This window comes from Haliotis cracherodii, unplaced genomic scaffold, assembly GCF_022045235.1.
Source record: "Haliotis cracherodii isolate W230 unplaced genomic scaffold, xgHalCrac1.p SCAF_5, whole genome shotgun sequence".
Classification (NCBI taxonomy): Eukaryota; Metazoa; Mollusca; class Gastropoda; order Lepetellida; family Haliotidae; genus Haliotis; species Haliotis cracherodii.
The window spans coordinates 32,334,077-32,350,005 of record NW_027266308.1 but is presented as its reverse complement, the minus strand read 5'-3'; the positions used below and the strand labels follow the sequence as shown (position 1 = coordinate 32,350,005).

Here is a 15,929-nt window from a genome sequence, read left to right as displayed (position 1 = left end):
TACAGCCATTTTCTCTGGTGAACTTCCATGTAGGCAGTTATTGCAGCACAGATCGAGTGCACAGACCAGCTACCAGGGGATTGTGTCTTTAAGTGAATACTCAAGTGACATTTCTTGAATTTATCATTTTACAGAACAACTGGAGACAAGGAGCCAACAATATGAATATAAAACTAAAATAATTGCAGATTATAGGCAAGATGGAAAATACAAGTACTGTACTCAAAGTCACTTAGTAAGTTAATGAACGATGTATACACACACAGCAAGTATGTGGGCAAGATCCACTTTCCTCAAGACGTAAAAACATCTTTTCTGTAAATGTTTATGCTCATGAAATATTTCTTCACTCAGCTTATAGTGCTTTCTAATCTATCTTAATCTTTATTTGTATTCATAAAAGCCCAAACTATTTTTTATGTCTAGAGATGCAAAGCTATTAATTTCAAAGGGTATAGGAAATATCTAAAAAATGTTCCCTCGGGTGCTTTGGTTCTGCAAGAATAACATCACTAGATTCACTTAGAAATGAACATTAAGTATAAAACAGGGGAAATAGTAGGAAAAACACAAGGCAAAAAGTGATCAGGGCTCACTAATATCCCCGACTTCGACTCATGAAAAATGTAATATTTTCTCACTTAGCTAAATCAAACTTTGCACTGCATCTCTCCTATTGATATAGAAACTGTACCCCAAATTGGAGAAGAATCCATGAATAGAAGTAGTTTTCAAGTAAAAGGTCTCACAAATGTTGAAATAAAAAAAAGTTCAAAACATTAAAAAATTAATATTTAAAAAAACAAAAAAACATATCAAAATCAAACTTGGCACTGCATCTCTCCTATTGATATAGAAACTGTACTCCTAATTGGATAGAAATCCATGAAGTAGTTTTCAAGTAATAGGTCTCACAAAACATGAAAAAATTAATATTTTTTTAGAAAATACACATATCAAAATCAAAATTTGCAATGCACCTCTTCTTTTGGTATGGAAACTGTTCCCTAAATTTGAAAAGAATCTAAGCAGAAGTTTTCAAGTTTTAGGTTGAAAATAGCTGTATGTTTCTGAAAATCCAAATTTTGAAATCAAACTTCGTCTGCACCTCTGTTATTGGTATAGAAAGTGTTCACCAAGTTTGAATAGAATCTATGCAGTAGTTTTCAAGTTATAGGTTGCATGAAAAATGTCCTCGGAAGGACAGAAGGAAGGATTGAATTTCTTGGCATAACTACCCCCGCCCTGTTAGGTTGAGGGTATAATAAAGAACTAAAAAAAAGCCATCAAATAACAGTCATGTAAGGTGCATTTTTCACCACTTAAGCAACACCCCAAGTAGAGTGCATATGACTGTCCCAATAAATGCTATGATGAAATCTTAACCACAATGCAGTGCAACAAATAAGCTGTTAGGTTTCTGAGAAGATGATGCTGTGGAATTTTCCTCACTTTTTAATATTCAAAGTGGCATTATAGTTCTACATAGTTTCAAATAGTTTCAGCTCTCCTAAGGTTTCTGAGAAGATTCTGAAAGGTTCGTGAATATTCTTAAAGATGTTGAGAGAATTTTGCAAATTAAAAAGAAAACAATTTTTGTTTTCAAATTAAAAACATTAACAAATTTGAATCAGTTGTGTATCTATACTTCATGACAATATTTCAATCAATGGTAGACTCTGTGGTTTAGTCACCTCCTATTAATATTTTTCATAATTTGAAAATTGACTTAAATGCTACAAACCTATAGCTATGTGCCAATTTTAGGCCCACCACTTTTAGAAGAAGTAAAAAGTTAACAAACCAACAGTCAACTTGGTGAGCTAAACTTTCCTCCACAATGCAATGTTTGATTTGAAACTGTGTTTATAAGAAAGAAGAAAATAACAGAGCACTCAGAATAAAGACAGGTTTATTTGGTCAAACAGTCATTATCTTTGAGTATCAAAACATTCTTGACAAGCCTGCTGGCTTATTTGTTTTAAACATTTTGTCTAAAAAAATGAGCAGATATTAGTCAATCTGACCAAATTTGGGCCTGTCAGATGACCTAGGGTCTATTTTGATTTACGGGTTGACTTGTATTTAGCAGTTTTCTGGGTTAAGTTAATACACTTTTTGATGACGTACTTCCCAATTGTCCGTTCAAGCCATTTTTGAAGGCTGTGATCTAATACCGCCAGTGGTCATGGCATCTGTCAAGGTTGCAAGTAGGGGATGAATTCAATTACATGACATGTGAATCATGCGTCTTTTTTGAACAACCCAGTTTGCTTATAGTAACAAGGAAAACCTTTTCCTGGCGTTAAGCCTGGGGGAGTTCTTGGTAACAGAATCGGTCCCTCTGTTGTGCTTGTTCTTTGAAAAAAATTATATATTGCATTTAAAGAAATTCTAGGTTTCAATTGGGTTTTGGAAACACAAGATATTACCAAGAACAAAACTTTAATAGCATGAAATTGCCAGCTTAAAATATCTGTTTGTCTGGGATTGCCTCTTGCACAGTGGTAGGATAACTGGATAATTCTTCATGGCAGAATGGAAATCTAATATCTCACATAGCATGGGAATCTAATGTCTCACCTACCGTGGGAATCTAATATTTCTCCTAACAAGCTAAACCTTAGTTGCAGAGGGCTTGACAACCTGCCATGGTGCTGTTCCCTGCACAAGGAATGTCTGTGTCATAGCGCAAGTACTGTAGCTCACCTGCAAATATATGTTGTTTATTCGGGGAGATTGATTCTAGATTATATGGCTGCTTATGAAGAGTGTAAAAGTGTGAATATGTTATTTGTTCTATTCTGTTGTTTAATGCCACACTCAGCAATATTCCAGCTACATGAAGGCAGTCAAATAATCAAGTCTGGACCAGACAATCCAGTGTTTTGGATATGATTACATGCATCAACCAAGCTAGCGAGCCTGACCACCATATCCCATTAGTTGCCAATTATGACAAGCATAGTCGCCTTTTACAGCCTAGCGGTTAAAGCGTTTGCTCGTCATGCCGAAGACCCGGGTTCAATTCCCGACATGGGTACACTGTGTGAAGCCCATTTCTAGTGTCCCCCGCCATGATATTGCTGGAATATTGCTAAAAGCGGCCTAAAACTATACTCACTCACTCACTATTAACAGGGGCATGCACCTTGCTAAGCTGAACTCCATTATCTCAAAATATTGTTTAAGAATAAATTACTGTTTGGTCACTATGGCCTAATACGCGTGCTTTGCTTGTCACACTCCATGTGCTTAAAGAATTAACAGAAGAGGGCATTTAGGGGCTGACCATTTGATATTCTGAAATATATTTTAAAAATAAATAAATTGTTCCTGAAAATTTGTAACTGAAAATTTAATCTCAAAACAAACTCCTCCCTCCCCCCTTTGGAAGTCTAAGACAACAACAAACTTAAGTTAACAGCTGATATTACGAACCAATAAAATATTTAGTATAGACAAGGTGACTTTCCACTTTAACTATATTCCCGGTTATGGTGAGCATTATTTAAACACTGTTATCAATAATATTCTGGCAAACTAAGCCTAAATAGCCACATAAATATATACTGACAGTATGTTGTACCTCTGCTCCTGGGTCCCGTTCCTCAAAGCGATCTTAACGCTAAGGTGATTGTAAGTCCCATACTTTAACATAGGCTTACAATCATTGTAGTGCTAAGATCGCTTTGAGGAACGGGGCCCTGTGCTCTACCTACTCAACAGTTAACAATTTCATTCAGTTGTTTTTAGTTCAATCTACAACAATTATTTATCCCTTCTTCTTATTCTGGTTGCTTCTTTGCAAAATTTCTGAAACATAAAAATACATCCTCTGTGTTCAACTACGGCATATGATCAACTTGTTCTGTGCATGGAACAAGTTCTAAAGTCACCGTTTAATATCGACCAATCAGCGGTGTCATCGTTGTGAATCTACAATGATTCATGACTGGGTTTCTGTACATGTGTCATTGTAATATTGCATGGAATCTTTGCATGAAATAGAGATTCAAATATGAATATCCCTGAGGCATTCATGTTTTAAATTACTATGTGTTGCTTTGAAAAGGAAACTTCTTCTTGCCATGAATAGCGGTCTGCCAGGATTAAATTGAGTCAAACACGGAGACAGGCAAATTGAACTGACGATGCAAATCGATCCTCTGTTCCATTGACGTGTGTGCAGAATGAAGATGACACTGTTATAATAATTAGGATACCACAACCTAAAAACAGAATCAAGTTACCTATGAGCTTCTGCAAATAACTGTATGTTCATCATGGCTGACAGGGATGTCAACTCAAGAAAGTTGGCCAAGAATTATATAAATGTCCTTCAAAATCTTGTGATACAAAATGGCTATATATTGAGAAGAATGATACATATTTTAATTTTATGCTATACTGGTAAAAACAGAGCATGTGTCAGACAGAATTCAGTGCTAGCTGCATCGTACCACTATGCCATATATCAAGTGACGTTGAATGACAACAGGGAAGATGTTTGGTTAAATGTGACTTCAAACAGTATTTGGGGGCACAGGTGGCCCGGTCATCTAAGGCGCCGTGATTTGCTTTGCAGTGTTGCATCCCTAGGGCATGCCAGAAACCTATGATTGTGGGTTTGAATCCTAATTCGCCCCGATTATGTTTCTAGGTTTATCAGAAGCATACCCGTGCTCGTGGGTTTCACCCATGGTAAACATCTGAGACCTGCATCACTTCAGCCTCCCCTTCCACATTAAGCTACAACTGGAATAATGTTAAAAGTGGCATTGAACCCAACTCACTCACTCAAGCAGTATTTATATCAGTCTATCAGCTTCATGTGTCAGGGTTCGTCATGCCGAAGACCCGAGTTCGATTCCCGACATGGGTACAATGTGTGAAGCCCATTCCTGGTGTCCCCGGCCGTGATATTGCTGGAATATTGCTAAAAGCGGCATAAAACCATACTCACTCACTCATGTGGCAGGACAGCCAAATGTAATGAAGGTCCCAGACATTTCCCACTTTGATGAAACTTGCAAGCACAGGTATGGTTGATACACCAAGAACCCAAATCTGGGTGAATCTGAGATTCATACCATGAACACTGGATTCTGGCACAGCTAAGGAATGCAACTCTGCACAGCAAATTTTAGATGACTTGGCCATCTGTGTTCCGATTATGTGTGAAGCAAATGTTTTAGCTGTAGTCAGACTTCAAGGACCATCCAATGGAATCATACGTGATGGCCTGGCATCTGGACACAACTCTGCCAAGACTTGACAGCTTTGTGTGTGTCCAAGAGTACATGAGTCTGTGTGAGCTACGTTTCAATCAAAGGAGCAATTCATGCTTCATTGGCAAAAATGGTAGCTTCCAAATGTGCCTACAGTTCCAATGTGCCTATAGTTTAAAACAACATGACATGGTCTGATGGTCAGGATGTAACATGGTCTGATGGTCAGGATGTAGTTTAATTGATTGACCAGGAGATTGCAAGATTAGGATTTGTTTTTCCTCTGATGTTTCACACTGAGATGATAATCCTCAACAGTAAAGACAAGATATACAGGCTCCAGCATTTTCTCATGATTATGCTCATGTTCAGTAAAAACAGATATAATAGTATTGATGTATCTACTCAGGTAATTACAGGATACTTATCAGGGATGTTCCATTATTCTGAGATATAGTCTTCCGCTTCATGTTATTAATGACACTTCCATTATTCTAAGAGGGTAAAAAATCATATTCCACTGTGCCTACACTACTTTCTATAAGCACAATGAGATGTAGGCACCTTGGGACCTAACTCTAAAAATACATCCTATTCTTATTGTGTGGACAACTATGGAGGTGTTGCTACACAGGTCAACTCACACCACTCTTTACAGGTTATGAAAATATATTTGACAAGTTTAGGAGAGTTGTGCCACATGCCTTACTTTACAAGTTACGCATCATACTCCAAGGCAACTGTGTTGTTGACTGTATAAGATTTCACGAACACTTAAATCATAATCAGTATAACTAATGAGGCACACGGAGTATGTCCCAAGCATATCAATGAGGAACTGTCTTAGCATTTGAAATTTGGGAGAGTCTGTGATAGAAGGTTAACAGTCTGTGATGACATGTAAACAGTTGCCGGTGACATGTTAACAGTCTGTGATGACAAATAAACAGTTGGTGGTGACATGTTCACAGTGTGTGATTACATGTTAACAGTTTGTGGTGACATGTTAACAGTCTGCAATGACATGTAAACAGTTGGTGGTAACATGTTAACAGTCTGTGATGACATGTAAACAGTTGGTGGTAACATGTTAACAGTCTGTGATGACATGTAAAAAGTTGGTGGTAACATGTTAACAGTGTGTGATTAGATGTTAACAGTTGGTGGTGACATGTTAACAGTCTGCAATGACATGTAAACAGTTGGTGGTGACATGTTAACAGTCTGTGTTGACATGTTAACAGTTGGTGGTGACATGTTAACAGTCTGTGATGACATGTAAACAGTTGGTGGTGACATGTTAACAGTCTGCGATGACATGTAAACAGTTGGTGGTAACATGTTAACAGTCTGCAATGACATGTAAACAGTCTGTGATGACATGTTAACAGTTGGTGGTAATTAAAAATCATGGTCACACGGATCTTCAGAAATGGGGGAATTGTTTTCTACTTTGATCAACTGAGAGGTTTGCATTCAAACATTACTCTTAACATTACAGTAGCCAGCCGGCCTTGGGACATGTCAGAATCTTTAGCCTGAGCATAATGTTGCTGACAATGGGCTAGCAGGCAGGCAGCTATTCCACACATTGACAATATTAACAGTTTGTGATATCATGTTATCTGTTAGTGGTGCTATGTTAACAGTCAGTGATCCATTGTTAACAGTTTGTGATTCATTGTTAACAGTTTGTGATTCATTCTTTACACTCATTGATCCACTGTTAAGTCTGTGATCCATTGTTAACAGTTTGTGTTTCATTGTTAACAATTTCTTATAAATTGTTAACAGATTTAGATCCCAAAAACAAAAGACAAAAAAAATCTATCAAACACAATGTTGAAGGACATTTCAAGAATAACAACACAACAGATTTTGTATATCATATAAAAAAAAAATGTCACATTTGATTTTACTAAACAGCAGAATTTGGCCTGTCACATCGTCTGTGACCATATGGCATGTTGAAACCAATCAAACAAAGCCCATCTCTTCATCGAGTCTCCAGAAGTCTATAATCATTCACTAATTATCGGTCAGTACCTCTGCTTTGTGCTCATTCCCTCAAGATTCCCCCACTTACAGGAATTTCCCTCTAATTAGTGAGGACAATCCAATATCAACTGGTGGATTTAGGTGCTAACATTGCAAAACAAAATTCATTTTTCAGTTGCCTCTTAGTGTCCTGTAATAAGAAATCAGTGGACCGGGTCTATTTCTGTTGAAACATTTACAGAGCCCATCATCAAAATGATACAATTCTTTGAGGGTTTTTTTATTTCATGAACTCTGAAACAGCATGCTGTTGGAAGAGATTAAACATTAAACTGATGTCACTTTAGTCAAACAAATAATTGATATTTGTTTTAGTGATTCAAAAAATCATTATTTCCTGAGAACCCATACATGATTTTAATTCTCATTTTGTAATCAGCCACCAATGATTAGGTAGATTTCAACAAATGGAAATTGAAGTTAGATCACATTTTTTTTTCTAAAACATGTTATAATAAAAAAGCTACATCACACTACTTCCAAACGCCTCAGTACTGTTACCACTTTGTAAAACCATGACCAACCATGGATTAAACTTCTTCTTCTTCTTAATACATAATTGTGTGCTTTCCTTCCATATGAAAGAACATCAAACAGGCTACATGTTGGATAGAATTGAAACATTGTCCGAACACCATACATTCAATTCAAACGAAAAGACATCAAAAGTTTTTAAAAAATTCCATTTTTTCTGAAACAGATAAAAAATATTCATAACGGTCCATTTACACAAGTCAATATGGATCTAATTTATTGAAAGCATTGAGCTAGTTCAGTTTTAATTTTAGTTTCATCTGAACGTTGCCACTGTAGAATTGTCCACTGACAAAACGCTGCCAACAAAGAAAACTGTCAAGGTCATCACAGGTTTCTGTTCAACAGTGTTTGAAGACAGATGTGAAATGACAAGTAAATTACCAAAGGGCAAGTACAATGTTAATACTGTTTCACAGGAGGGTTTTCTCCTCAATGACAAAACGAGCTTGGTGTGCATATTATTCCATTTAATTTTCCATGATTTGTCCCCATTGAAAGCCCCCTTTTTTTAAGTACGAAAAACTTGTCTTACACAGCATTACATGGTAACTGTATCAAGGGATTCACCACTAACTGTATCAAAGGGATTCTTCACAAACTGCATCAAGGGATTCACCACTAACTGTATCAAGGGATTCACCACAAACTGTATTAAGGGATTCATCACTAACTGTATCAAGGGATTCACCACAAACTGCATCAAGGGATTCACCACAAGCTGCATCAAAGGGATTCATCACCAACTGTATCTAGGGATTCACCACAAACTGCATCAAGGGATTCACCACTAACTACATCAAGGAATTCATCACTAACTGCCTCAAGGGATTCATCACTGACTGCATCAAGGGATTCACCACTAACTGTATCAAGGGATTCACCACAAACTGTATTAAGGGATTCATCACCAACTGTATCAAGGGATTCACCACAAACTGCATCAAGGGATTCACCACAAACTGCATCAAAGGGATTCATCACCAACTGCATCAAAGGGATTCATCACCAACTGTATCAAGGGATTCACCACACACTGCATCAAGGGATTCACCACTTACTACATCAAGGGATTCATCATTAACTGCCTCAAGGGATTCATCACTAACTGCATCAAGGAATTCACCACTAACTGTATCAAGGGATTCATCACCAACTGTATCAAGGGATTCACCACAAACGGCCTCAAGGGATTCATCACTAACTGCATCAAGGGATTCACTACTAACTGTATCAAGGGATTCATCACTAACTGTATCAAGAGATTCACCACTAACTGCATCAAGGGATTCACCACTAACTGTATCAAGGGATTCATCACTAACTGCCTCAAGGGATTCATCACTAACTGTATCAAGGGATTCATCACTAACTGCATCAAGGGATTCACCACTGACTGTATAAAGGGGTTCATCACCAACTGCATCAGGGATTCAGCACTAACTGTATAAAGGGATTCACCACAAACGGCATCAAGGGATTCACCACTAACTGTATTAAGGGATTCTTCGCAAACTGTATCAAGGAGTTCACAACTAACTGTATCAAGGGATTCACCACTAACTGCATCAAGGGATTCATCACCAACTGCCTCTAGGGATTCACCACTAACTGTATCAAGGGATTCACCACTAACTGTATCAAGGGATTCACCACTAACTGTATCAAGGGATTCACCACTAACTGTATCAAAGGATTCACCACTAACTACATCAAGGGATTCACCACTGACTGCATCAAGGGATTCATCACTAACTGTATCAAGGGATTTACCACTAACTATATCAAGGGATTCATCACCAACTGTATCAAGGGATTCACCACAAACTGCCTCAAGGGATTCATCACTAACTGCATCAAGGGATTCACTACTAAATGTATCAAGGGATTCATCACTAACTGTATCAAGAGATTCACCACTAACTGCATCAAGGGATTCATCAATGACTGCCTCAAGGGATTCATCACAAACTGCCTCAAGGGATTCATCACTAACTGCCTCAAGGGATTCATCACTAACTGTATCAAGGGATTCATCACTAACTGTATCAAGGGATTCACCACTGACTGTATAAAAGGGTTCATCACCAACTGCATCAGGGATTCAGCACTAACTGTATAAAGGGATTCACCACAAACGGCATCAACGGATTCACCACTAACTGTATAAAGGGATTCATCACAAACTGTTTCAAGGGGTTCACAACTAACTGTATCAAGGGATTCACCAATAACTGTATCAAGGGATTCATCACCAACTGCCTCTAGGGATTCACCACTAACTGTATCAAGGGATTCACCACTAACTGTATCAAGGGATTCACCACAAACTGTATCAAGGGATTCATCACTAACTGCATCAAGGGATTCACTACTAACTGTATCAAGGGATGCACAACTAACTGTATTAAGGGATTCACCACTAACTGTATAAAGGGATTCACCACCAACTGTATCAAGGGATTCATCACCAACTGTATCAAGGGATTCATCACCAACTGTATCAAGGGATGCACCACTAACTGTATTAAGGGATCCACCACTGACTGCATCAAGGGATCCACCACTGACTGCATCAAGGGATGCACCACTAACTGCATCAAGGGATTCACCACTAACTGTATAAAGGGATCCATCACAAACTGCCTCAAGAGATTCATCACTGACTGTATCAAGGGATTCATCACCAACCACATCAAGGGATTCATCACTAACTGTATCAAGGGATTCACCACTAACTGCATTAAGGGATCCACCTATGACTGTATCAAGGGATTCATCACCAACTGCATCAAGGGATTCATCACCAACTGTATCAAGGGATTCACCACCAACTGCAAGGCATTCACCACTGACTGTATCAAGGGATTCATCACCAACTGTATCAAGGGATTCACAACTGACTGTATCAAGGGATTCACCACTAACTGTATCAAGGGATTCACCACTAACTGTATCAAGGGATTCATCACTGACTGTATCAAGGGATTCCCCACAAACTACATCAAGGGATTCATCACTGACTGTAACAAGGGATTCATCACTGACTGTATCAAGGGATTCACCACTGACTGTACATCAAGGGACAGTACGGCGTCAGCGGCGGGAAGATGCTTCTGACCTGGGTATGGTGCTGACAAAACCAAGAAACATATACGGACTAATCTGGGATTCAAACCCACTGTCATAGGTTTCTGGCAACTTTGAGAGATGCAAAGCTGAACAGTGAATTGTGGTGCCTTTGACGTCTTGGCCACCTGACCCTGAGTCAGGCATATGAACCAGTCATGTTAAATGTCAGCACTTGACAGCTACATGACGGGACCAATGTGGCTTGAAGCTCTTACTTGGAAGCAGTAATTGATTAATATGTTGGTCAAAATATAATATCACTAATTTGGGTAGAACAATCGTGTGCGATAACTTTCCGTTATTTGGATGTGTGCATTTCAGCAATTCTCAGAACTGATTGGTCAACTAAAGACATAATTTGTATGACATCATAGTGTTTTATTGAGAAATATTTGATATGACATTATCCATTGTTCATATGTCAAAACTTAATTACCTTATGTCATCTAAACAACATGGTTCCTCTAGTGAAGCTTCTGTTGAGTTGTTATTCACAAGTTTGTTCTTCATTTTTTTCTTAAAATGTCAGTGAGTACAGTAATATATAGAATAACCTACTTGAAACTTGTAATTAAGGACAATCTGTCCCTCGTGAGTGAATATGCTGCAAGATTAACACCATACATTCACTCAGGACATATGATCCATAATTCCTTGTTGACTATTCTCTTGGTACTACATTGTACAGCAGCGTCAAAAGGGGTGGAGAATATAGTAACTTAAAGCAAAAAGGCCAAAAGTAGTGGAATGCTTATATTAAAAACAAGAAATAAAAGTACTTTGGCCTTGAAAAACAAATATTACTGTCAGTCTAAAAATTCACTACACTCTTTATATGAAGATTATCTTGAACTTAAATTACACCGGGTCTGTTGATTTTGATTATGAATTAAAATGCGCATTACTAAAAAACAACAACGCATAAAGTAAACACAGGCACTTTATTCTGTACTCCTGTATTCAACACATCAGGCAACAATATCGCAACACAGGAGAAACAACTTCCTTACGAGATAAGCTCACATAGATACACGCATAGATCACTTACTGATCTGACATTAGCTGTATCTTAAAACCCATTTCGTCCATTGACTTTGATCTTGGAGATACTGACACTTAAGTTGAAATGGACCACAGTAAATGGATGAAACGTACACCACGATCTACTTAGATCTACACTGTTATATTTCTTTGATGACAAGTTGATGATGAAACTGACAGATCAATGGCCTGGATGCTTACCAGAATGACTGCTGTACTCATTTCTAATCTAAATAAATATCTTATAAAACAGCAATTTTGTTTCTGAAGATGTGTGGACAAACATAAGTATGTGATTTATGATAGACACATGTTCATCCGATAAATAGTGATACATCTGGGAAAGAGCCCAAACATTTCATCTATCATCTGGTGACACTAATTTGACTCTTCAGTCAGTTTGTTATAAAAGCGTATTACTGAACAAAAACGAAGAGATATATCTGAGGTTTTCAAACACTCAACTAACAAACTTGGCAGCAGCTTGTCACTGATATTGCAGTGCTTGTTCAACTTACGGTGTAAATATTAACAGTTGGTTACATGTTAGCAACATTTTCTGTTTCAGAAACTCCTGAAAGGTCAAAGACGGTTGAAATAATTTTTCAGTAGCATCCAGCGTGTCCACTTTTAATATGGAAGGAGCCCAAAGTAATGAAATGTCTCAACTTTAGGAAACGTGCTCAATGATGCAGATCCTTGCCGAATCAAATTTCTTTTCAAAAGCATGTTAAATATTCACATGAAAAGTTTAACTCTTATAAAAGGATGGATTTAACTTTAAAATGATTTTGGTAAACTGAACAGATTAAAAAAATTAATAATATCAGCAAAATAATTATTCACTTATTAAATACTGAACAGAACTGGTGAACAGACCTTATCCTTTGTTAAAGACATTCTTTAATAAGCAGAGTTCCAAAGATGCATTTGGTCAGTGTGAATGGTTTCCTTCCAATGTATTTTCAGCAATAGTGATCATATTCACAAAACCACTGTAGTACCAAATTTGGTATTCATTCACAAACACCAATGATAACAGATATTGAATACAAGTGACATACTTCTAAGTCTAACATGAGGTAGCTTCACAAGGAGTGTGTAGTTCATCTTTTTATTCTGAAGTTCATGCATTTAGAGTTCTGGTAGATAATTGTACTTTTTGTAATTTCAACATAACAACGGACAAGTACAGCTCTCAAGAGCATGTTGAACTATGAATGCATGAAAAGGGGTCTCTTGGATGGAGAACAAAAAGATAAACTACGTTTCTCAAATCTGTGAAACTCATAACAGAAACATTGCTCAGATCACATGGTGCTGAAATATACACAGAAATGGCAACAATATCTTTTTTGATCATATATACAAACAATATTCTGTCAATGCTATACATCACCAATATTTCTCATAAACATATATATGAAAGATGGAAATTCATTTTTAGCATACAAGAAATTCTTCATTTTGTGGAAAAACATAAACATTGTGAAGGGAATTATATTCGAAATAAGTAATACTATTTAACATAGCATAAAGGAAAAAAGAAAAGAATTCTTCAAGTCTACTGTTATAAATCAATTATATGTTTAATGCCAAAACCAAATTATAATATTGATTCATATTATGATATTTAATATTTGTAAATTGAATCACTGATGGTCAAACATTTTACACTATTAATCATATGTGTTTCAAATAAGACTTATATAAATCATATTCAAGAACATAAATTAATTTCTCAAACAATTTTGCACTAATATTACTACATATATTGGGGCATTCATATGAAATGAAACATACATCGTTTGAAATATACACTTTCACTACACACATATATATGTACATATGTTTGTTTTTTACCAACTGGTGTTAAAAACATATATAGTCGTGCTTTTTTTCACAGCCTAAACATTTATACAAGTTAACTTTCTGTCCTGAACATATCATTTGCATTCTTGCTTCACGACCAAGATCTTAGCACAAAAGCAGGCAAGAGCACTATGCAAAAAATAATCATGTGAAGAAAAATAACATGTCTTGTACATGGTTCCCGTGGCACCGAACTTTAAACAATATCCAGTGTTTTTTACCAGTATATACAATATGTACATCATATACCAACATAAATAGCCTACAGTTCAGTATCTAAACCTTTCCATTTTTACAATTGTTCATACAGTTCGCAATTGTTTAAACAATGTTCACCGTGTTCACTTCAGGGGAACTTGGGAGTTTAATGGAACAGCTTCAGTGTTCACATCACTCACAGCGTTCGTTTCACCGTTGGACTTTATGGAAGCTTTTCGTAATTTCGATCGTTCTTCTGTCATACACCTTTCCTCCAAACCAAGAGCTCGGAAACAAGCTCTTCGGATTTTTCGGTCCATAACACCATATATGATTGGGTTACAGGAATTGGCAACTGCGTACAGTACTGTAATCGCAACATAGAAGTCAGCACTAAATTTAAGTCCTTTATCAATGCTACGGACTATACCATAAGGCAAATAACCAATAATAATCAGAAGAAATACAAGCCCGAACATTTTCGTGATTTGTATCTCACGGCGCAGCCATTCCCGTTTTCGACTTGCTCGGAATGCGCTTGACGACTGATGCACTTTGACAAATATGGCAATATAGCACACAATAAGAACAAGCGATGGCAACATCATTAAAACAACGGATACCAACATCGTATAGAGGCCAAAACCTTTTTTCACAACGCAGCGAAGCAGTTTTGGTTGGTACTGGGACATGTAGCCAAGGTGCGGTTGAATGAGAAACAAAAGTGGGACAACTCTTGCAGCAACCAAGACGAATATTGTGTATGCCTTCTTGGAGATTTTCTTGTAGAAGGTGTTGAAAACGACGACGATGAGTCGATGAATAGCTATGAGCCCTGTGTGCCACAGAGACGAACCCATGAGGAGGACTGTGAAATGTGTCACCATCTCACAAACAATGGACCCCGTCGCCCAGGTCATCATGAAGTAAGATACCAACACCAACAGGTTATTGATGCCCAGGTTAAGTATGTCATTGATACATAGACTCACGATGAAAATGTTTGTGATGTTTTTCAATTCCCGCTCTGTAAGAATCACAATCATTGTAAGAACGTTGGCAAAGACGCCCCACATCAACGACATCAGCATCACAATGGCACCGACCTGCAAGGCTGTGGCGGAGGGGCCAGCCAAACCGGAATCATTGGTGTCATTACGATGAAGAGACAAGTTCAAGGAAGAGTTTTCAAAAAGAGCAAGAGACATGTTGAAACTGTTTTATCACAACTTGCCCCCCAAAAATGCAAATATTCAAATTAAAGAAATTGAAATTAAAATTTCAACAACTTGTTAATGACATCATTTCTTCCTGTTCCACTGCCAAGGATTCCAAGCATGATAATCGCAACAAAAAAATACAAACAAGAAATAAAAAAAAGGATAAATGTCTCTGCTTGACAGAGTTCCAAATCCTTAAGTATTGAAAAAGTATGTTAATCAAGTCACGATTTCCCTTCTCCTACTTTTGAGGATCCACAGAAATGATCACACTGTATCCCAGCTGCAAGGAACGTCTCAACAAGGTTAAGCAGTTTACCACACACTCTGTCAACTAATTCTCAATATGGTGAAAGAAATTCTTTTGTTGCAGGTTGATCACATCCTCTTTGGCCACCACTGAATCACATATGGTCGAGCGTGCACGAAAGGCAGTTCCACAGCTCACACAGGTGTTAATAGCAAGGTAATTTCTGTACTTTGTACGAGCCTGACTTGCCAATAGCGATTTCCTCGGCAGTTATTTCACGTTCATTACGCCTGTTGTCGATATCGCTTCGCAGCATACCTGTGCGAGAGGGCGGCTGTCATCGTTGAGTTGGTCGTCGTGATACACACTCTGCAAACAGCAACAGAAGAAGGT

At 37.5% G+C, this 15,929-nt stretch overlaps 2 protein-coding genes across 5 annotated transcripts in view; one reads left to right on the top strand and one right to left on the bottom strand.

Moving 5' to 3' along the window:
- The first annotated feature begins 5,240 nt into the window (after positions 1-5,240).
- LOC139443655 (fibropellin-1-like) lies at positions 5,241-10,943 on the top strand. The gene is made up of 4 exons (XM_071224600.1): positions 5,241-5,313; positions 8,748-9,268; positions 9,421-9,939; positions 10,092-10,943. The coding sequence occupies exons 1-4, from the start codon at positions 5,241-5,243 to the stop codon at positions 10,941-10,943; spliced, it is 1,965 nt and encodes a 654-aa protein (XP_071080701.1).
- Positions 10,944-11,894: 951 nt separating this feature from the next.
- The window catches only part of LOC139442525 (melatonin receptor type 1C-like), a 307,981-nt gene continuing 303,946 nt past the window's right edge, over positions 11,895-15,929 (bottom strand). For all 4 annotated transcript variants that reach the window (XM_071223342.1, XM_071223341.1, XM_071223343.1 and 1 more), the window contains one exon: positions 11,895-15,905. In XM_071223342.1, the coding sequence (XP_071079443.1) occupies positions 14,210-15,274 (1,065 nt within the window). In that variant the 5' untranslated portion in view covers positions 15,275-15,905 and the 3' untranslated portion in view covers positions 11,895-14,209. The remainder of the gene's footprint in view (positions 15,906-15,929) is intronic.